Source organism: Phaethon aethereus (genome assembly GCF_964289735.1).
Source record: "Phaethon aethereus genome assembly, chromosome: 2".
NCBI classification, from domain to species: domain Eukaryota; kingdom Metazoa; phylum Chordata; class Aves; order Phaethontiformes; family Phaethontidae; genus Phaethon; species Phaethon aethereus.
The window spans coordinates 115,985,380-116,009,725 of NC_138582.1; the positions used below are offsets into that span (position 1 = coordinate 115,985,380).

At 36.6% G+C, this 24,346-nt stretch overlaps 1 protein-coding gene across 3 annotated transcripts in view; it reads right to left on the reverse strand.

Moving 5' to 3' along the window:
* Nucleotides 1-345: 345 nt before the first annotated feature.
* The window catches only part of LRRFIP2 (LRR binding FLII interacting protein 2), a gene marked incomplete at both ends in the record, with an annotated part of 50,747 nt that continues 26,746 nt past the window's right edge, over nucleotides 346-24,346 (reverse strand). For 2 of the 3 annotated variants that reach the window (XM_082015517.1, XM_082015516.1), the window contains 14 exons: nucleotides 346-456; nucleotides 1,192-1,296; nucleotides 2,334-2,413; nucleotides 3,445-3,565; nucleotides 4,998-5,047; nucleotides 6,425-6,557; nucleotides 6,807-6,908; nucleotides 10,809-10,901; nucleotides 12,954-13,046; nucleotides 13,711-13,881; nucleotides 18,947-19,018; nucleotides 19,477-19,590; nucleotides 20,267-20,311; nucleotides 23,747-23,854. In XM_082015517.1, coding sequence (XP_081871643.1) covers nucleotides 346-456; nucleotides 1,192-1,296; nucleotides 2,334-2,413; nucleotides 3,445-3,565; nucleotides 4,998-5,047; nucleotides 6,425-6,557; nucleotides 6,807-6,908; nucleotides 10,809-10,901; nucleotides 12,954-13,046; nucleotides 13,711-13,881; nucleotides 18,947-19,018; nucleotides 19,477-19,590; nucleotides 20,267-20,311; nucleotides 23,747-23,854 — 1,398 coding nt within the window. The remainder of the gene's footprint in view (nucleotides 457-1,191; nucleotides 1,297-2,333; nucleotides 2,414-3,444; nucleotides 3,566-4,997; nucleotides 5,048-6,424; nucleotides 6,558-6,806; nucleotides 6,909-10,808; nucleotides 10,902-12,953; nucleotides 13,047-13,710; nucleotides 13,882-18,946; nucleotides 19,019-19,476; nucleotides 19,591-20,266; nucleotides 20,312-23,746; nucleotides 23,855-24,346) is intronic. The other variant, XM_082015518.1, reaches the window with a different exon arrangement.

The window sequence follows — 24,346 nt, forward strand, 5'->3', positions numbered from 1 at the left end:
GTCTCTGAGCATCAAGCATCATTAAAGCAGCCAAAAGAGATCGTGAGTAAACTTGATTCCACAGTTGTAAAAACATTTTCTATCGCTAAGTCGAACATACAGCATTGTGCTCCAGCTCTGACTCTAGAATCAAACGCTACAGAAAAATTGCTGTCATTCACGTGGTAATTCAAGCTACATTTCATTCTCTCATAAGTTACAAAAAGTATGCCATTTAATTATGAAACTAAAACACTAATGAACAGCTCAGTGTTCAAACAGTTTGTGCCAATGAAAGTCTGTATTTAAAAACAAGCTAGGGGCTAGTTATTCAAGGAGCAGTGCATCATATTTTCAATTTCCACTTCACTGCTGAGATAGAAGCGCAGTCCTGTTTGCCTTCATCTTCTCCAGCCTTTTCATTAAGTGGCTATTGGTCATCTCCATCTCTTCTATCTTATCCAGTGCTGTTCTTAACTATAAAATGAAAGCAAAAGTTATGATCACTTTAAGTTTACTTGGACTTTCTGCTGCTCTTAAGCTTTGACAGAGGAAATTAAATCAGGAATACAAGTACTATACACTTTATAAGAGTGCCAAATAAGTTTAGACACAGTCCTTCCATTATTGCAGTCAGATGAACCGGAGTTAAAATAAAAAATAAGCGGGAAGGAATTGAAATATGAAACATGTACTCGTTTGAAAAGAGCTAAATGCCTGCAACTTCCTATTATATGCTATTTAAAGGTAAAGTCCTCTCCACCATACTTACTTGCTGATGCATATATTCCCATGGGTAGCTAGTCATGCAGCAGCCCTTAAGCAAGCATGATCAACAGCTCAGTTAAATACTGCTGCTTCTCCCTGAGCGGTGCATTCTGGAAACTTCCCAGGCTTGCTCTTGACATAGGAAACATTTGGCTCCCCAGTAATTTTTATGGAGAGATTAGTTTAAAATAGTGCAAGTTATCACAATTAGAAGAAAATACAACTTCAGATCCTTCCTTTCAAGGAAGTACTGCACTGAATTGTAATTAGTATTACTTTTATGTGCTACAGTTGTCTTCTGAACTCGGAGCTCTCCTCAAGAAACAACTAAAGGCTGTAACTGAAGATTACAAAAAAACAGAGCTTGGAGGCAAAAGATAGAGCTTGTCTTTCTGTTCAAGACAGAAAGGAGCATACAGCTGAAAAGGAAATGAAGTCATTTACCTCTCTCTGAAGCTTCCGCTTTTCAGCTTTGAGTTCATCTTCTACTTTTTCTGCATTTTCTGCTGCATTTTTATACCTTGCAACCTGCCCCTCAAGTCGTCCAATCTGCAAACCCAAACAAGGCAAAACGAACGATTACTCGGGTGTTTCAGCCTGAGCTCACCTGCCACCAGCTGTTCTTCCCTTTCTGAACAGCCACCGTAACACACGGCATCCTGTGAATTATCCACAGTATCTCCCCTCTGGAAAGAGGAGGTTTAACTGCATTAGCAGAAGCCATAATTGCAAAGAGAGTGTTTAAAAGAACTAATCAAACAGTAAAATAAATTGTGGGCAGAAACTTGGAATACCTTTCACTGCCTGTCCCTCCCTGCCGAGGGTCACAGGAAACAGTAGAGAGTGAACGTAGCATAGGACACAGCCGAGAAGATACAGAAAGTTAAGAACTCAGCAGAGAGAGGACATGATGCGAGTGGTCTTGAGCTCAAGCAGTAAAGCAGGGACTCCAGACAAATCCTGGTTGTAATCTGCAGGTGTTAAAGTCCACTTGCTGGACTGTTGGATTTATAGTGCCCTGCTACCCCCAAATCCACAGGATGGGCTAGTAGCCTGTTGCTGTGCAAGAGACCAACTATGCATCTCCAATTCAAATTATAATCCCTTATGTGCTTTTTAAGTGATCTGCAGAGATGCTGAACTGAATACCATGTTACTGACTTACAAAGTGTGAGTAAATGAGTGTGATTTTTTCATATATATATATATCTCTATAAAAACAAGCTCTTGAATCTCCGAGAGTAAATTATGTATGTTCCACAGTCTATACAACTTTCTTACAAGTAATTAAGTTACATAAACTGATTTTCTTGCACTAGTAGCTTCAGTTACTTTTTATATTCTGCCCCACATTCACATCAGTAAATTAACTCCAGATTATTTCTCTTATGGTTAGACTCTGCGCAGGTGTGGAATTGCAGGAAATATTAAAAAATACAAATGTAGTGCCATTCTGTGCAAACTAAAGAACAAACAGTAAATCAAACGATGAAGTATACTTTCATAGTTTTTGTTGAAAAAGGTATTGTAAAAGTGTGCAGAGCAAGTGGAATGATAACAATAAATATGAAGACAGACACACTTACATTTTGTTCCAAGGTCGTTATATCTTGTTCAGCTTTTGAAAGCTTAAATTTGTATTCACTAATTTGTCTGTTGGCATCTCCTAGACAAAAATTGACATGAATGTATTACTCAAAGCAACTCTCTAAACTGACAGTTTCCCTTTTAATTCAAATTTATTAAAAAGACCATATACAGGATTATAAGGAGGCACATTTGCTTTCAGAAATCTTTTTTGCGAGTATGAAAAGGAAATAATTCTCCTGTTATTTAGAGAACACAACTACTGCCTCTTTAAAAGTGTGCATTAAATCTCAGATGTATAAATGAGACACATACCTTTTGAAACACACACATTTAGATCAGCAAACTCATCTCTCAAAAAAGAGATTCAACACAATAACCAACACACGCTGCAAAACAGGTCAAATCATAGAAGACATAATACCAGCAGCGTTTAGTGTAGACATCTGGAATAACATTTGAATGATAAGGAGCACAAGGCTTGAATCTGCCTGACAAACTCCAAGAAGCTTTGCAAATTATTTTGGGGTTGTATTTTAGCCCTGACACTGCCAGTGAACTGTTCATGTTCATTGCCACAAGCATATTGAATGACAATTTGTCAAACAAGTAAAGTTTTTCAGCTGAAGAAATAGCTTGCTTGAAATGGAAAGTAGCTTAGTGTGTCTATGAAGCAACACTGAATACTGTGTTAAACTTTAGTAATTTTTCATGGTTTGCATCAGAGAATAATGGTCTTTTAGAATAAGTTTCTGTATCAAAGATTCAACAAAATAAAAAAAAAAAAATCAGAATATATTAACAAAATATCTCAGCTGAAATTCTGTCATCTAAAAAATGAAATTGTTCAAGCAGTGGCACCCATTCTAGGCAAGGTCATCAACTGAAAAATAATTTCCCAGAATGTTATTCAACACAGGAGGCGGCAGATTTTTATGCTATTCTGCACTGAGAAATTTCTTGCAAGGAGATATACCAACAAAACTAGCTGCTCAGCAATACATACTCATTCACAATACTACTACTGCACAACAATATAGGAATAGGAGTTGGAAAAGTCTGTCTGCTCTGCCCAGTAAGAATACCTTCGAACAGTAACTGTATACCTACTCTGCATTTCAATTAGCTGCAAGTCAGAACCATTCTCTAAGCCTATGAGATCTGGATTCATGCCATCACTTCTAGAGTATTTCTGTCGTTCTTCTTCCAACTGCATCTTCAGTCTTCTAACCTGAAAAAGAAATGTTCTTTTGTGAAAAAGAGACTCCTGGCGGTTCAGTAGTTGCCTACCTAAACGTTCAATGGGAGAAAGGCCCAGCAGTCCTGAGATGCCACCAGCTGAGAGGGTTCTGAAGCAGGAGTAGAAGAGCCATGCAGGGAAGCTGGTCCCTGATGCCTGCTGGCAGCATCCTCCCATCCCCACTGCTGGGCCAGTGCCCTCTGCATCTCAACGCACCACCCAGACCCACCAGTTTTGTCAGCGCTGCAGGGATCTCTGCAGGGGCATCCAGTAACTCTAACAGAGCCGTTTTTCCAGAGGTGGCGGCAGCATTAAACTGTTTATGCATTTTTTCTACAGTATAACCTCTTACACCCTAAGCACGTATGAAAATTATGAACAATATCCTGGTGAGTTTACAGAAAGAATAATCCACAGCTTTCTGGGGGTTCTCTCTTTTACTCCATCTGGAAGCCATGGTCCTAGGCGAGTCTGTAGTGCACATTCATCTTAAATGGTTCCATTTTATGCTACAGCAGCTGTCTTGGGATTTTTCCAGTAGTCAGGGAACACAGATTCCTCAGCTATGTCCTCTGTGTCTGGAGTTTATGAAAAAAGTGCGAGCTACTTTTTTACCAAAATATTGCCCTACAGATTAGCCTCATGGGAGTTATACTTGCAAAACTCCTATTAATGGTATAAATAAAATATTTTAACAGTGATTTTTACAATGATGTGGTGATAAATATGCATATGCATATTTACATACATATTTTTAAGAACCTTGATTCAACAGTAGAATTATTTGGGCATTCTAAACAGAGTACCTATAATTAAGGTACATTCCCAGCAAAAACAAATGTTGACAACACCATTTCAGATTTGCAACGTGTTCAACTAGAAGCACAAAAACTGTGGTATTCTTAACAATTGCTCAACGGCTATATGTTTTCATGAGTCCTCTCTTCTCAATACTGAACTTTATGAAAATACAGCTACTTTGATAATACTAATTTTCTATTTGAGTAACTGAAATGATTAAAGAAATAGTACCACCTAGCAATTTGGAAGAAAGCCACTTGATCTTATGAGAAGGTAATTTTACTGACTTCAGTATTTCCACATAAGACAAAATAAAAGCGAACAACTTCAAGTATGTGCACTAATCATAGAGTCAGCAGTAAGTTAGATTTCATCGAACCAGTTACTGAAATGAGGGTTCTCTACCAACCAAGATCAAAGTCACATGGATAAGGATACAAGTGAGAGGACCTGATAATTCCTGGTAGCCAGCCAGGTGAGAAGTTGAGTATTTTATGTTGCTTTAGTGCTTAAGTATTTGATTAAGCATCTTTGATGCTTGATATCTGTTTATTGCTAATATATCAATAATCTGCAAAAAGATACACAAAGGTCTATTTCTGAAAATAATAGTTTATTTTACCTGGGACAATAACTCTTCTTTTTCTCCAGCCAGTTTTCGTAGCCGGACATCTAAAATCAAAGAACCCAATTAAAAACCAGAGAAATCTGTAACTGAGAACATATTTTTCATAACTTTTTGTTCATTTTCAAATTAAAAGGCTTTTCAAACTTAAATCTAATAGCACTGTGATCATAAAACTTTGATATCTCACTAAGAACAACATACCAGCCTTCAGTTAATAGCAGAAAAAAAAGGAAAAATATTTAATTCACACTGTTTATTAGTATAAGCATTTTAAAAGCAAGACCTCTGAGTTCAGTAATTCTTCAAAGTAAACTGGGGATTTTTTTTTTTTATTAATAAACCGCGCTTTTGTTCCAGTATCTAGAACAGCCATTTCCAACAAAATTTTCTTCTGTTTGTATACACTTTTCCCTGTCTTATTCCTAAGGATTGCTATCTCTTCAAGGAAGGCACTAAGCTTCCTCATATATTTAGAAAGTTTGTAGAAAGTCTTCTCAAACTACAAAAAATATACTTGGGAAAGGACCCACTGGACTGTGTGAGTATCTCTAATAGTCAGATCATGAATGGCTACAAAACAGTCTGTCAAGTAACACCACACTAAGGTTAGAGCAGCTCCCTTGGAAATTTTAACTTTGACAGTAACAAAGCCTAAAAACATCTGTATTTCACTATGACAGCACCACAGCAGAAACATGTACCAAGTCTAACCTCTGTCAAAACAAAAAATATGTAACTATTATATATTATGTACAAATATAATGCAAGTGTATAGAGAGCTTTGTTTGCACCCTAGCTAACAGCGTTTTACAGTGGATTGACTACGCTTACAATAACTTGTTCAAACTAATGATAAAGGCAAGTTAAAATAAAGGCCCCCCAAACCTGTATCCTTCTGTTGTCTGTGTCACCATTCAAATGTTTTTAAAAACTCCCACCCCACCCCCGCAATGAACGTGATGAAAGACTGCACTTACTTTACACTAATAAAGGCAGAAATATTTCACGGAAGGGCAATATACAATGCGTTGTTTTTTATAATGGAAGTTCTTTCATTGATTATGCATGCTTTTCAAGAAATTTTTTTAATGAAACACAATGGAAAAACATACTAATACAAAAGACTACACTTTTAGGCAAGATATTTTCTGACAGTAATAAAACAGAAACTGGACCAAGAGATCCAATCAGTTACAAACATCCAAGCACATGCTAATTTTTTTTTTTAACTCAAAAGAAACATCTGTCTTTATAGTCAGCGTAAAATAAATAAATAAATCACAATCTTGAAAGCTGTGTACGCATGTATTCTAGAAGCATCACAGGTATCTTTTTGTGGCTGTAAATCACAACCCACTGTGAACAGGAAGCAAACAAAGACTTCCAACACTCTGTAAAGTATGTTAGGATGGTATTTTTACCTAGTGGTCCTTCTCCTGCAGATTCCAAGACTTGAGCAGCCTCCTGTGATACAACTGTTATTGCACCAACCACTGATTCATGGTTTACATCGCCATTTGGTGTGCCATCTGGAATTATAACGAATCCATGTTTCTAAAATACAAAAGAAAAAGAATCTACTCATACAAGAACAGTGCTAAAATATAACTGGACAGAAAAGTTTTTAAAAAGCTCTTCAAGTTGATTGAAACAGTTACAACAAGATGCACCATTTATCCTACCCTAAGGTCAGATTTTGAGACTGCACAAGAAGAGTAAGCATTCTTCCTCTTTTTCATTGACCTTGATTTCATGCCCCATTCCTGGATTTCTGTTACTGCAAAGTAACTACTACCAACATACCTCTCCTCTCTTCATTGTTTCCTTCAGGTCAGCCAACTCCTCTCTGAGCTCATCTCGCTCATTCTTAATGCAGTCAAAGTAATCTTTCTGTCTTTCTAGGGCCTGGGTTCAGGCAGATAGCAAGAAAAAGAATGGCACAGAGAAAAAGCATATGACAGATAGCAGAGAGATTTTCTACAAGTAAATACAAAGAGCTCAATAAAAGTAAAGAAATTAAAAGGGTTATTTAATATATATAAACATACATCTCTGATAACTACCTTTCATAAGTCACATATCTAGCCTCATTGCTGTATGTTTCTCATGACATAATTTTTTTCCCAGGTGGGTCTTAGTAGATTCTAGTTTTGGTAGATTTTGATAAACTAAATTGAATACCAAGAGAGTGAGTCTTCTTAATAGAGGTGACCTGTGTCCAGAAATAAAATTTGCTGGAACCCAATCAGCAAAAATCCTATAACATCACATTCATTCAACTAATTTCTCTAGCTTTTATAGGGTATAGAAATAGAAATCTTACCTCATAGAATACCTTCCATATATAAGCCTGTCATCCACTTACAAATACTAGTTATTTAGTACTTGCTTGAGTATTACCACCGCCCTTTACTAAAAACCCAGCAATCGGTTTTAGAGGACAAAAAAAGCAGCAAACTCTAGGAGTACTATTTTAGCACAAGACAGGAGGACAGCTAAAAGCACAATATGGACATAGATGGGTTTGCCTACCTATGCTAGAGTTGTGTTACCTGGCAGTTAACCAGACATTTTCACTTGGCTGGGCTGCATCCCAGTATTCCATTCAAATTCAATACTGCATGCATTACAAATAATCCTGACCATACAGGAACTGCAAAAGTGTACACACATTTTGCTAAGAAAAATATCCAACTAAACCTTGCATCATGCATTGTTGTTTAGGAATGGACTGATACCAAGAAAGAAATGAAGGTTTATACCTTTGTATTGTAATTGCTCCACACAACAATTGCAGTATGGTGAATTTTAACAATTGTCTAGAGTCTGTATACTAGAGCAATGTTTTAATGCATTACTCTTAATTTCAGCAGAAAAAAATTAGGAAGTGCTGTTGCACTTCATTTATTAGTATGTAAATGCAACATTTAAAATATAAGTAATTCAACATGTGTGAAAGCATTAGCTGTCACATCATAGCTTAAGAATTCCTTTGTCCTTTTATTTCGTAACACATACTAGATCTCCAACTACATTATAAACAGTGTGAAGAACCTTAATTATTACATCATTTTGTGTTCCACTTAAAGATACATACCCCTTTGCCTTTTTTAAAGAATAGTGGCAGAGACGGTGGGGGAAGTAAGCTCATCTACTTGAGAGACGGGACACAAGGGCCCAGAATCACACTGCAGCTGCAGATCCTGTGTGCTTGGCAGCGCCCTGTGACACTGCTGACCTTCTCAAAATACCCTTTCTATCCCCTACGCACAACTGTTGGAAAGCAGAAACTTTTGATGGGGTAGGAAGTGAAACTGATATACCTATGTATCTCTACCTATGGAGAGATTAATAATCATTATTCAATGCTGAAGAACTTCAGTAAACTGCTAGTCTTTGTATGCTCAGGGATTATGATATATGACATGTACTAAATGTACTCCTGGGGCAAGGGGTGGTGTGGTGGGGGTTAGAAATCAGGACAACTAAGCTCTGCAGGCATGTTTTACCACACCAGTACAATTAAACTCTGATCACCTGGCAGAAAGCAGATTTGTCTGGGTCCTGTTTACTAAATATTCCAAAAACCTTCATGACATCTATACCAAATTCAGACACACGATTGCTGATTTCGAATTGGCAATGTATGTACAATTTGGAGCCACCAAACAGTAAAATAGCTGTACATTTCAAGAATACAGCCTGGAAATTATAGTTCAGTGTCCTCAAATTGATCTAATTCAAGACCAAATATAACTGCAATTTGAATCACCTTGTAGAAACAGGACAATATGAGAGGGCAGGTGTAAAACTGAAACTCATGCTATCTCTGTTCTGCTTGCCTCCCTTTCATCCTCTGAGGCAGCATCAGTCTTACATACATTGTAAAACTAGGTTACAATTCTAGTTATAAACTACTGCTATGCGAAGCTTCTCAGAGACTTCTGAATCTGGAATAGAGTAAAAAGTAGCAAAACTACTCAGTACTGGGAAGAAAGACTCAAAACTTGCAAACTAAGAAAAATATGAAAATGTGTTTAGATAACGGAAGTGAGAAAGAAAAGACATAATCATTTTTACATGTTAAGAACTAAGAGATTTCAATTCCGAGACAGTGACAAAACCCACAAAACTAGTAAAAATCCAGTTATGGTGTTTACAAGACAACAGAAACTGTCAGGAAAATTTTGGCTAAAGGAAAAAATATCTTTCTTGTCAATCTGTCTGGTAGCTAGTTTTTTGAACACTACATAGATTACATGCTCTGTACTAACTCTGGCAACATCTTTGAAAGAGAAAAAAGTGCTTGCATAAAAAAATTGCACAAACCGGAAGAGTCCAGTACACAAAGGTGAAAAGTAAGTATGAAAAGAATACGGTTATTAAAGATTAAAAAAACTTTCAGAAGAGTGTTCAGAAAAAACTTCAAAAAGTTGAAATATTATTTTCTGATGGGATTGCAATATGGACTGAAGGACTGAAATATGTAATAAATATGGACTGAAAAAAAGACAGTATAACATGACTTTTTTTTAACAGGGCACCACTGGTTAAATGATAAATTTTCAAAGTGACTTGAACTCCAGTAAATACAGCCATTTTCAAAGAAATCTGCGTATGTCAAAGTCTGGTGTAAAAATTCATTTAGTTAGCGAGGAATGACCCTAGGGTTGCTGAAAGGCAGACATTGCCTTTCCATAGGCTATCCAGTTAACTCTCTCACCACCAGGCAATCTACTTGTGGCCCAGCACAGCCACAAGTTCACAGCCACGCAGTTATCACCAATGGTCAGGCTGACTCCGAGACAGTTTTACCACTTCTGTGCTACCCAGAAGCAAAGCTGACAAATCCTGCCTGACCTACATTAGCTGCGTAGTGCATATCAACACAGTTCTTCCTCTACCACCTTCCTTCCTGTACAGGAGCCCGACAGACGCTCCTCAAAAGGTCACACATAACTGTTGTTTTGATTCCAACTCTCAATCCCAATAGCTGGCAACTCTGGTATTTTGTGTGTGGTACCACAAAATCAGCTTGGTTCAGTGTTGCATCCAAGCTAACCAGCCCTAGAAGGATCACAAGTGCAATACAGGAATGCACAAGACGGTTGCAGAAGTCAATTCAAGATCATTATTTTTTAGCACTAGGTAAGCCAAATGCAAGTACAATCTACAAATATTTGCTGAAGCTTCTCCACATTTTGACCCTTAGCTGCTGCAGCTCCCTAGGTTTTCCATTATTTGGGGTATTTTGTCTCTCTTATCCCAGGTAGTGGAAAGCAGACCATTTTAAAATCCACTAATTGTTATGCAAATTGTTAAGATGATGACAGAGCCAGGAATCCAAATGGTGAGCGAGGTTTAAACTGTTCAAGTTTTGAAAATTGTATCTGTCTCTAAGGAGATTAAAAGCTTTAAAAATAATTTAAATCTGTATAAAATTGGATTATTGCTATGTCACTACGGATCAATATACAGACACAGGCAATTTTTACATTTGTTAATTAGGAAATTATGACTTTTTCAAGCCCTGATTACAGGTAAAATATATTTTGTAAAAAATTATAGAACTGTATGCATAACAGTTCATTATGCTATAGATTTAACTAGTATTATTCATCATTATGCAAGTGAAGATGAAGTGGAGCTCTTTTTTTAAAGAAGAGAAAGACTGCAAAACATTTTTATATTTAAATTAGGAGTGTCTTCATTTCTTTGGAGTACACAGCATTCCTTGGGGGGTGGGGATCATCCATCTACTTCTAAAATGAAAAAAATACCTTTCCCCCCATATATGTTTCATACCCCTATTTTTTTATCTTTCCAATTAATTGTTTCCTGGAGATCAAACACCTCTTTGGTTATGAAGTCTATATTCTGCTGCAAGCGTTGACTCTCCTGTAGTAAATCGGATGAGGAAAGAATAAAAGAGGAAAGAGAAGTAAGGAAACGGAAAAAAAAAAGACAACGTTCAAATAGATAAAGGAAATTAAATAGTAAAAGTCAACCAAGGAGTTTATGAGCATGAAGTTAAAGAAAAAGGGTGTGACTAAGTGTAACATAATATTTCCCTTATGAATTTTATGCAAGTGTATGGTAATTCATTTTATTCAATCACTTAATGCTGATGGGAGAATTTAGTGCAGCTAGAGCTACTTTTCTTTAGTAACCGTTCCCACTGCAGACTGGGGATAAAGTCCTTTCTTTAGGAAAACAATTACCCTGTGGTAATTTCCAGATATCTTCAAGTCCCGTTTGTAAGTGAACACTTACATTAACAAGTGGTTTTATTAATATTTTACAAAAGAGAAACTCTTCTTGACAGTATAAAGAAGGAAGTTTGAATCAAGCATCCAGAAAGTGAAATACAGCTGCTGACTGCTTTCCGATACTACATTAATACATATCAAGTGTGGTCCTATTTTTTATCTAACTCTGCATTTTGCTGTTTGCTCTGCAAACATAACTAGAATTCTTACGTACGAAGATGAACTAAGAATTTTTAGGGCTAGAGATAATTTTTTGCCTTCCTAATGAGTGAACTTGATTTTACATCCGGGAGTGGAAGACAATGCCTTTCTGCAAAAAGCTAAATGGCTAAATTATCTGTTAGTGTTAATAGTTGGAGAAGTTACCCAAATACATGGTAAATAAGGGGCAAACCGTCTTTATCTTTGAAGGGACTGCATGCATTTGTTGAATATTCAACACACATGCTACATTCCACCAAAGCAAACACTCCAGACAAAGCTATTGTATATCCTTGATTCATGTACTTCTTTTAAAAAAAAAAAAAAAAAAACAAACATCACCACCAAAGAAGGAAGTATAAAGCGTTTTTTCCCTTCACAGTGAAGCCAAAGAGAATCCAGAGCAAGTGACAGAGCTACAACCAGAATTTGCCAAGTTTTTGTTTGTCAGCCTTAATCTGCAAAACGTTGCTCCTGAGGCTAATCTTACTCCTTTTCTTCTGCTGGTAAGTCATACCAACTCCAGTTCATGAAGCATATTATTTTTTCAGTAACAGTAACAGATCTGGGATGTTTCAGAAGTCTTTTGAAGTTACTTGTGCTACTGCCTAGAGAGCACAAGAACTTAATGGGGAAAGAAATCGATCAATGAAATGCAAGATTCTATAGCTTTTGAAAATCAAGTAGTGGAAACTTTGGCCCATACAGTTAAAATCATCAACTTTTACAGAAACCAAAAGGCAGTGGAAAAATGATGTACTACTCGAACTACAAGTTACAGTGCTAGAACCAAAATCAACGGGAAACAGACACCCACATATTGTTGACAATGTGTATCTTTGTGGACCATTTTAAAATTAAGATTGGTAACAGCTCTGGGGTTTTAGGGTACATTTCTTCTGGAAATGAATCGAAGTGGGGAGAGAGGAAAAGAGAGTGGAGAAGGGAAAATAAAATAACACACCACACACCCAGCAACATGGTTATGACTCAATAACATGCTGACCAGTGTTGTTATATTTATGCTTGACTGGTGAAAAAACAAACATTCTCTGCTGCAAACTTCAGTGGTTGACACGCACAATAATCTGAAATAACTGAAAAGGAAACTTTTGGGAAAGGCAAAGAATAATATTTGGTATTATTTATGCATCAGAACTTCTGGCTATGCAAAAAGATTTTGGCCATACAAACATTAGTTCTGCCCTCACAAGGAAGGAAAGATACAAGGAACATTCATGAAAGAATGTTTCTCACAGGCATTAAGGATTTTACACATTTGAAAAACTTGTAGAGACACTTGCACTTGATAAATTATGAAAGATTGATAGCTTAAATTCTACCCTCTAAAACAAGATATAGTCTTAAAAATGTGAGATAATATTTAAGCTCATTTTGTGCATGATGGCTGTTCCCATTCAAACCTTACACCACATTTATTTGCACAAGTTCTATCATACACTATCTCATATGAACATACCTCTATCAATTCATCTCTCTGTCGAAGGCCCTCTTTAAGTTCATCCAACTTATGCTGTAGAACACTGCACGTGTGTTTCTGTCTTTCCAATTCCTATATTAAATGAATTGTTTTTATTTATTTGGGGTTTGACAGTAATTTTCAATATAAAGTTTTAAAAAGTTAGTAGTATCACTTACCATAACATCACCTAAAAAACTACTACAACAATTTGAGAAACTCTATCTACCAAGTGGCTAAAAATCACAGAATCAGCATTTAGGTAAGTGCTCCAGATGCTTACTATACAGAAGATTTTATTTAATGAAATTTAGAGTGGAGAGAAAAGATGCCATAAAAATTAAGCACAATATTAACAAGAAAAGCTCAGATACTGAATTCATCTAAATATTGCTGGAGAAAGCTGCCACACAGATCTTCCCTTTCCAAGAAGGTGGGACCAAACATGTCCTATTTGATTCAAATGCGTATTATATCATTAGTGTATTGCATTAATTAAATGCAAGTTGCATTTAATTGGAGCGGTGGTGGTGATTGGGATGTTTGGTTTTTTGGGGGCAGTGTTTGGTTTGGGGGTTTGGTTGGGGGGTGGGGAGGGAGGCTGTTTTTTTTTAAAAACACAGCACAATACTCAAAACATCTTTGGCCACTGAGATAGAACCACTTTTCCACTAATCCAAAAGTTTTCAACTATTCTTACTAAGTAGTGCAGGCTTCCATGGTTTAATTAGAAAAAAAAAGTCTTAAAAATCAGTACCTTTGACTTCTCTTCATTTTCCCTGTAGAACTCCGCTATCTGTTCTTCTTTCTCCTCAATTACATCCTTTAGAGTATCCACTTGGTAAACCAAATTGTTTTTCTCATTGTCTAGTTGAGCATTGGAAACCATGGCTTTCTTGTACTTCTCTTCAACTTCAGCTAGTGAATCCTACAGGCAGTAGAAAGGCTTATATTAGTCTGACTTTCTGATGCATTGTTATAATGTTAAAATACCACCATAATGCTGAAGAGTGCAATCTGTTACAGCGAAATTATGCAACCATTTTTGTTTCTGAATTATTATTCTTGTCTTCTCTTTAGAAATACCAAGTCACAGTTCAATTTCCATCATTCAGGTTAAGTCATACACAGCGATGAAAAGTTATCATTACAAAAGTATGAAGATTACAAGATAATATTCCACTTTAATTTTCTTCTCTGCTACCTTCACAACTTAACTCACAGTGATGAAGTAGCAATATCACAGCTTTATTGTATTTTCCCTTCATCAACAAGAAAACACTTCAGAATGAGGCAACAAATCTGACAGTGAGAACTCAGACAAGGAAATGACTAAAAAAGATCACAGAAATATCTCTAAGAGTAGCTGTCTTGGTTTCACCTGGGATAGAGTTAATTTTCTTCACAGAAGCTACTGTGAGGCTGTGTTTTGGATTTGGGATGAAAAAATATTGATAACATACCGATGTTTTGAGCTGTTGCTAAGCAGTCAAGGACAGTCCAACTTCTCATGCTGGCCTGCCAGTGAGAAGGCTGGGGTGTATGGGGAGCTGGGAGGGGACACAGCCAGGACAGCTGACCAGGCTGGCCAAAGGACTACTCCATACCATATGGTGTCATGCTCAGTATATAAAGGTGGGGCAAAGAAGAAGGAAGGGGTAGGGGTGTGTGTGTGTGTGTCTTTGGAGTGATGATGTCTGCTTCCCAAGTAGCTGCTACGTGTGATGGAGCCCTGCTTCCCTGGAGATGGCTGAACACCTGCCTGCCCATGGGAAGTAGTGAATGAATTCCTTGTTTTGCTTTGCCTGTGTGTGCAGGTTTTGCTTTACTTATTAAACTGTCTTTATCTCAACCCACGAGTTTTCTCACTTTTACTCTCCTGATTCTCTCCCGCGTCCCACCGTGGGAGAGTTGAGCGAGCAGCTGCATGGTGCTTAGCTGCCGGCTGGGGTTAAACCACGACAGTAGCTTTAACTTAATGCTCATTATTTAAGTAGTGCTCTATACCTCAGCTTTAAAGTTTTAAGGTAGTCACACTCTTTAAGTAATAATGATTCACTGTTTAAGCAGACATTTTGTTTTTCTATTTCTTCTTGAGATTCAAAAAAAAGCATGTAAAGTCACATGCTTGATCCCCTACCTGAAAGTTGCTATATACCCTCTTATGCAATTCTCTCATGTTTACCAAAATTATTTTATCCTATTATTTTTTCTCAGTACTGTAACAAATGTCAACTATTCAAATGCTAGAACAACTATCACTCCAAACACTTTTAAACATACAATGATTTCAATATGCATCCCTTTAAAAAACACAAAAGTTGGGAGTCCTAGTTTTAGAATTGAAAAAGAATTATTAAGCCATTCCCTTTCCACAGTAGATCTGTGCCCTACTACAAATTCCCTAGTATTTAATGTGATCTATTCTTTGAAGGCACAGGTAGCATAACCTCCATGTTTAATTATTCGTATTATGACAGTAGAAGTACTAGCACAGGAGGGGCACCAGGCTTGAGTTTTCCACAAAACTGAACAGTAGGACTAAGAACTAAGATATTAGGGGAGAGGATGGTAACAATCTAAGCTTCCTAAGAAAACCTAAAAAACCCAACCCCCAAACCTTATTCCATGTTATAAATCTCCATTTTGAGAAAGCTGTGTTTGACGTACTTATTTTAACTTTTATAATATTATCATAATCACATATATTTATATGTCTGTTCCATTCATTAAATTCTGGAATTTCATGCTGGAGAAAAACAGTATTTTAGAAGCCCCAGAAAAAAATAACTTAACACGTCCTAGACTACAGGTCAGAAGAGACAAGACAGTATAAGTAGTGAAAAAGAGAAGAAAGGTACCATTATCATTTGTGAAGCAGTAAACAGCAAAGAAGATTCACAATATGAAGAAAATGAAAAAAAAACAAAGAACACCTAAGTGCATTAAAGTAATTCTTTTAGATTAAAACCTTGCAATGGTATAAACATGACAAAACTTGTAAAGATTGGTGAAAAAAAATGTCAGAGACAGTAAACCTTCCAAAGCCTTTTAAAGACTAATTCCATTTAGAGGAAAAAAGGAAAATACTAGGATCAAAATGAATGCTACAGTCCTTTTATGGGGAAGATTCAAAATTTAATGAAAAGTACAACTAGGAAAAAATTCCAGTTTGATTGTTTATGTAAGTGTGGTGAGTGGTTGAGAGAGATCTCTGGATGCCATCTGGTCCAATCTCCTAAATTAAACAGGGACAACCAAGATCAGGCTACTCACAGCTCATCTCTAGTTCATTTCAAGTATCTCCAGGGATGTAGACTGCAGAACCTGGCTGGATGACCTGTTCAAGTGTTTGACTGCCTTCCTTGTGAAAAGTCTTTTTCTTGAGGTCTAATTGCAATTTCTGCCCTTACAATGCAACTTGTCTGCTGCATTTTGCCCTGTCCCTGTGTGCCTCTGAAAAGAGTCTGCCCTTCTTCTCTACAGCCTCCTATTAGGCAGCTGAAAAGAGCAGTGATACTGCTGCCCCCCCCGCCCAAGACTTCTCAAATCCAGTTGTCTCAGCCTCTTATTGTATGCCTTGTGCTCCAGGACTCCAGCCTTAAACCGGAGACCAGGTTGGGGCTTAAAAGATTGGATTAAAATGTCATTAATCAACAAGTTGGGGGGAGGGGGGGCGGGAATGCAGTTATGGAATAGGAATAAATTGATTTTGAGACAGAAGAGTGAGAATTGCTTCCCAGAAAGAAATCAAGCTATGCCTAAGAGTCTCCAACCAGTTAAAAAAACTGGAACATTGCTAAGGCTTCTTTGGAACTGTTCCTTCTTTTTGAGTAAAGTGTTATACATATTCAAGAATTCAGTGTAGTTTCAGTAATATTCCAGTTTGGTGAGAAATAATATGGATTTGGAAGGATTTCTGAAACACCTGAATGAGGCAGTGGGATGCCTAAGCATGAAGTGATGGGAACAGGCTGGAATGAAAATGGAGAAGGCGGCTCCACATATAACCTAAAGCTATGAAGAAATACCACCCACAATTCTATGAGTAAAGCCAAAGAGCTATGCAAATTGGTCTGCTTGGTTAGAACAGGATGATTAAACCAGCAGACATCAAGAAAGTGCTCTGTTAACTACATAAAATGAAAATTTTGAGGAGAGAAAAAGGATTCCTTTCTAGTTGATGCAAGGGAATACAGAAAGAATCAACAAGACTGAATCAAACTGTGACAGGAAAAGATTTGAAGGCCTAACTAAAACAGTACTATCCACATTAGAGTTTATTCTGCTGACACCCAGCAGACTTGTAGCCAGGTAAAAACCACACTCTTAGCAGCACGAGAGATTGGCAACCACAGAGGTATGAAGGTAGTGCGATTACAAATCACTGCTACTCAACCACTGAAAAAAACACTTAAAAGAAATGTAAAAGCAGGTATCCTAGTAACTTTTTTAACGTACACAAGACAAAATTGCTAAAGCAGAAGCTGCAACAAAGGCAATACCTTCCTAATTAGAGGAGGGTTCCTGAAAGACTCTTTGTGGAAGGCAAATTAACTTAAATTGTTATTCAGTATTAACAATAGCATAAAATGCAGTTCAATTTTGTAAGCCAAGCATAGATGAAGATCTTACTGTCTGTTGCACACCTGTGCTCTTTGCTAACTGCAATGGATTACAATAAATAATAGCGCATTAGTAATGATTCAAAACAGTAGTCATGAGATGCAAACATGCAAAAGTGTGAGAGTTAGATCCATTCAGAAAATATGAAGCAATCTCACCTTTTATTCAAATTTAGTACAATCATAGCTATGTCTAATAATCTTGTAAACTACGGCTCTTTGAAGTCCTTTTAATATTCGTATGGCCATATGATTAAAACAAGACGTACTTCATGATAGCATGTAGATATCAGATTCAAAGTTACTTATCCTCTAAAGCAGAAATAATTTTTGCTACGCTGAACAGCTCAAGTTATGTATTTTCTCTTTACTATACCATCCAATATGTTGTTTAATCAAGGACATTCAAGGAAGCTGTTAAATACATCACTGTTACATGCTGTAGTACAAGCAGCATTTATTAAATTCAGTCTTTATATGGATATAAAACAAACATGGAAAGATCTCTCTACTTTTACATGGAACCATTCACAATTAGATAACAGGAAAGAAAACAGAACAAATAATCCTGAAAAAGATTTGTAACCCACATCATTTGCTATATTCAGTTTCACTTCAACACAGGAGAAAATAATCATACTTTAACTGCAAACTGTTACTTGTGTGAAAAATTACAAAAGAAAAGCATACATACTAATTTAAACAAGTCAAAATACAGACAAATCTTATTAACCTAATACTGAAAATACCAACCTATAATTTAGACAAAGTTAATGGAAATGTAAACCATAAGCATAGAAAAAAAGCACTTCATAATGGCAAAGGATTACAACAAATCTAATCTTCTCCTGCAAGCAATATGCCTGCCCAGATTTGTTTCAGCACACCTTTCAAAATTATTACTTTGGTTTTGCTTTATAAGATGTAGTATTGTCTGAAACTTGCAAGACTAATTATTAACTTCTTAAGTTCTTTGTCATAATTATATTCCATTTCTTTCTTCCCCATTCAATACATATTTATTATTTTGAATATCCATTTATTTGCAAACAAGACTCTGAAAAATATAAACTGAACCTTCCACTACCTTACCAGAAAACATCTGCTAAAAATATGGAAGTTTAACACTATTTTAACACAAACCAAATAATAAACATATACTATCTCATGTACATTTAAATAATACCTTAATAATTTACTCAGATGACAAATTTAAGATGATGTTCTCTATGCATTAGAAGTTAGACACATGCTTTAGAGAAATATAGAAACTTGTTAGTAAAGACTTATATAGTTAGTAGAACCAGTGGTATGTCCATTACCCAAAAATACCCATACAGAATGCATGCTTGGGAGGAGCCCTGATACCTTTAGTTCTTTAAGTCCCTGCATGTATCTCCCTTCTACATCGTGTATCTGGTCCTTAAGATCATAGATATCCTGCAGGACATAGGAATGAACCGTTGCATAAGAAGTATGGGGAAATAATTTATAGTTGAAAAAGCATTAAAAGGTTTACATGCATTTCTGTCAAATGCAAAAGCCTGCAATAATTCACAGAAATTATAATTAATTCACAACAACTTGATGGAAATTAAGATTTTGTTTATATCCCTGAATCCAAGCCATCTTCTCAAATACCACAGAATTGTTTCAAATTTGACATAAACAAAGTCTTGTTTTAATATAAGCTGAAGTATTAGCACCATAAATATTTGTGAACACAAGAAATACAATTACTAAGATAAATACAGAAATACAGAAATCTTTTGTAATTAAAAATTACATCCTAATAACTTTTTCTTACTATTAAGAAACCAGAAGTTCTGCAGCAAAGAAAAATACCTCCTAACCACAAATCTAATTTTAAACTAGGTCCAAATGAAAATGCCGTTTACCCGTAATTCACTGAGGGATGCATCAGGATCCACCAAACTGCTCGTGTCTCCACTTCCTCTCCTAGATGAGTTGCCACTCAGAGGAGTTGCACTTACGGAATTGCGAGATGATGGCTTAAAAAGGGAAAAACACTCTATCAGGAATCATACTATCATTTCTGGTATACTTGACATTACTCTTTATAAATTGCTTCACAGTCATAGAAAATTTTTCTCTTGTTTTTACCATTTCTTAATATTGCCTTATAGACAGTATTTTCCTTTGATTATTTTTCAGCACTTATGTTTCTTCTTTGTTTCTCCTTGATGACTTATCAGTTATAACATTACAGTTTGAGTCTTCTGTTCAGAAGACTTTCATAAGGAGGCTGTTAGTGATGAAAAACTGTAGAGGCTTAAAATATTTCTAAGACTTATAATTTCTGCAACCCAGGATTCAGAAGAAAGTCTCCAGTGGAATCTAGCATATGAAATTTTATAGCCCTAGCCTCTTAAAATTCAAATTTTCCTGTGAAATATTTCTTACACAGAAAATAAATTCTACAAGAAACTCATACTTGCTGAAAGTAAACTGAAGAATAGAATTCTTTCCTTGGAAAACAGAAGACTCAAAGCATTAATTAGGTAGATTAAAAATATGTCTAAAAGTATATCTTTGAAAGCTCTTAGAAATGACTAAAATACATTCTACTAAAAACACACAGAATTTATACTTTTGGAAATATTTTAATATTTGTAAATTTATGGATGAACACTGACTTCTGATAATTTTAAAATTAAAAACTCTTACCCTTGAAAATATTTCTGAATGTGATTTTTCACTCTTTTCTTCCAACTGAAAGAGAAAGGGGAAAGTGGTGACAATACACCTCTTGCAACGAGGGACTACTGAATCACTGTCTTCTGTTCAAAGATGCTAAGAAATATTTAAGAACAAAAAATGAAACAATGAGGGGGAAAAAAAAAAAAAAAAGAAATTCCAGAAGTTAGTATCGATCAAAACAGGGAAAAAAAATATTCAGCCTGGAAAAGTGGTTTTTACCTCAATTGCAAAATAAATGAATGCTTGTAAAGAAAAAGCTAGAAACTTTTAAAAAAAGTTTTTAAAAAGTCATTACCAATATTAAAGTACTGAACAACAAAACATGTTTCACTATTTTAAATTTCCACAGGGTAGTGACTACAACACTTGGTGGCATAACAAACATGAAGCTTCATGCAAGTGCACTTCACGCAATCAGTGATACCAGTGTGAATGTCCTAGTTATTAGAAAACACATTTGTTCCTTCAAACCCTTTGGTAAAACCTGCAATTACATTAGGACAAAACCAATTCAGGTAAAAGCCCACAACTTAAGTGTACTAATTAATAGCAACCTACAAAATAATTTTGATTCATGTATTGAAGCTTAAGCAAAAGAACTACCATCCCCCCTTCTTATTTAGGAAACTCTGATATTGCAAACTTATATTGTAGGTTTCTGTATTTTTTACATTTCTATGAATTAAAATTGGTGGAATTAAATGAAGATGTTAACATGTTGCCATGCTTCCTAAAACAGGTATGATACATTGAGTACGCTGTCTCAAATACTTGGCTTCTCCAAAAACACCTGTTTTTCGCCCAGCTCAAGGACAAGAGATTTGGAAGTCTGCTACAATCCCAGTAGAAACAAATGTTACTTTATGAGATCTTTCTTTTTCCTTCTGTTGTAGTTTCTCAGAAGCAATATTGCTTTTCCATGGCAAATTTATCATGTCCAATGATGTACTGAGATAGTAAACGGCAAATATTTGTCACCACTCCGACAGTAAAATCATGTTAAGAATCCAATTGATCTGAAGCACCCATTTACAATAAGTTAAATAAAAATATAATTCTGGAATCTAACAATATATAATAATGATGATGATAATAATAAAAGCAGCTGAGAAAGTAGCATAATTGCCAGTCTCAGCCTCCACATTTTCTTGCAGCAGAGTATTAATTTCAGAAAAGCAGGTTTATTAGGAAAAAAAGCGCTAAAATTTGAACTGTAAAAATGATTGGTCTATGTCATGCTTTGAGCATGTACAGATAATAAATACCATGGATTATTACAATACAAGTCACATAGTACTATAAAAGTATTAAATCATCTAAATGCAGAATCACAGAAACAGTGGTTCTAGGTGACTGCTAGAGTACCTTCTTTCAGCCTCCCTTCCAAAGCAGAACCGCTGCCAACAGTTCAGGTTAGCTGTGGCTTCATCTAGCTAAGTCTCACCAGCTCCTGAGGATGCAGGCTCTCCAGCCTTGCTGTAACCTGTCAGAGCACAACACTAACCTCCTTCTGGAGCTTCTTGCAGTGACTCATCTGAACCTCCTCAGCTGCAGTTGAGGCTGCTGCCCCTTACTGCACTGCCTGGCATAGGTATGAAGAGTTTGGCTCTTACCTGATCAAGCAGTTGCAGGCTGCTGATTACCATCCCCTTTGCCCAACTAAACAAGGCCAGTTCTCTTGACCTCTCCTCCTACTGCGTGTGCTAACACTGACTTATTTCACACACATGCCTAAGAACAGAAATTTCCCTATTTTTTCCACTATTAAACACAAAAGTTTTGACTGCAAGTAACAAGAATTTCTAGAACTTATAGCAGCAATAAAGAGAAGGCAGCTAGGATTGTGGTAAACAATGTTTAGACTAGAGAGATGCACAGGAAGAGAGTCATGATAATTTTCCTGTAACATGCTCTATTGACTTGAGATTCAGTACAAGACCATAGCCAACAATGAGTGCTCCAGCAATGGATCCCAACAAAATCTCCTCTTGGATGAACTAAGCCCCCCTTTCAAGGGGCCAAAGAGTTGTGGTTAATGGAGTTAAAACCAGTTAGAGGCCAGTCACAAGTGATGTTCCCCAGGGCTCAGTATTGGGACCAGTTCTGTTTAGTACCTTTTATCAATAATCTGGACAAGGGGATCGAGTGCAGACAACACCAAGTTGGGTGGGAGTTGGATCTGCTTGTGGGTAGGAAGGCTCTGCAGAGGGATCTGGATGGGCTGGATCGATGGGCTGAAGCCAAATGTATGAGGTTCAACAAGGCCAAGTGCCAGGTCCTGCACTTCGGTCACAATAACCCCATGCAACACTGCAGGCTTGGGGAAGAGTGGCTGGAAAGCTGCCCGGCAGAAAAGGACCTGTGGGTGGTGGTCAACCGTTGGCTGAATATGACCCAGCAGTGTGCCCAGGTGGCTAAGGTGGCCAATGGCATCCTGGCCTGTATCAGAAATAGTGTGGCCTGCAGGAGTAGGGAAGTGATCATCCACCTGTACTCAGCACTGGTGAAGCCACACCTTGAGTGCTGTGTTCAGTTTTAGGCCCTTCACTACAAGGCAGACGCTGAGGTGCTGGAGCATGTCCAAAGAGGAGCAACGGAACTGGTGAAGAATGTAGAGGACAAGTCTTATGAGAAGCGGCTGAGGGAACTGGGGTTGTTTAGCCTGGAGAAAAGGAGGCTCAGGGGAGACCTAGTCTAGGAGTAGTCTACAACTACTAGAAAGGAGGTTGTAGCAAGGTGGGTGTTGATCTCTTCTCCCAAGCAACAAGCAACAGGACAAGAGGAAACAGCCTGAAGTTGCACCAGAGGAGGTTCAGATTGGATATTAGGAAAAATTTCTTTACTGAAAGAGTTGTCAAGAATTGGAAGAGGCTGCCCAAGGAAGCAGTGGAGTCACCATCCCTGGAGGCATTTAGAAGACATGTAGACATGGTGCTTAGGGACACAGTTTAGTGGTGGACTTTGTGGTGCTAGGTTAACAGTTGGACTTGATGATCTCAAAGGTCTTTCCAACTTAAATTACTCTAAAATGCATTAATGAAGGCAGGGTTGTAAGAATTTATTTTTGTCACTAAACCAAGTAGTGTTCCAACAATACACAAAAAACTAGACATTGTTAATTCCATAAGAAAAAAAACCCCCACACAATGTTTTACATTTAAGAGATGCTTAAGCTTATCACACACAAAAAATGTGAAGTGTTAACCCTTGTCACATGCTTCTTGCAACAAGCAAAATCCCCTTTAAAATAAAGCTGCATGCCTTTTAAAAGTTTGTACTCCAGACATTTTTATATAAAAAATGGCCCCAACCCCTCAACAAACCTATTTGCCATTAAATAACTTGGAATACTTTTACAGTATTTACTCTTTCAGAATATGAAAAGAAAATACGTGGTTAGTAAGTTTGCTGTATTCACCACAGTATAACAAGAAGCATTACACTCACACTATTCAAACCTTGGACATCATCTGCATCGGAAACAACGCTTCCCCTGCGGTTGGAACGACTAAAATAGTCAGCAGCAGTTTCACTTTGATCAGAAAAATCAGAGGACTTCAAAAGATAAGGAGAAGGGTGAAAGAGAACTGATGATGATACCACAGAATGAATAAAAGTTCATTTAAAAAAAAAACAAACAGGAAATCCTTAAATGTCTGTTATTGCAATTTACTCTTGCTTTTCTAACAGTTTAACAGCTGTAAAATCTTAATTACTCCTCTAGATTTTTGCTATTTTAAATGTGTCTACATGAATAAAATGTGTGCCACACCGATATGAATACTGTAGTCAGCATATGCATTGTTTTTAAACACTCTCTTCACATGTTTATTATTCTTATAGTTTACAGTACCTAAAACTAAAAGCAATGAACATTTATTATTGATTCAACTGTCCTCACTTGGAGTAATATAAAAAAATACAATCAGAGATACAAAACTGATATAATGCCAAACACAAGTGACAAAAAATAAATGCTTTTAAAAAAGATTTGTAGATCATAAAAAACACATTGCATAATCAGAAGTTGATATATAAAAGTTACTA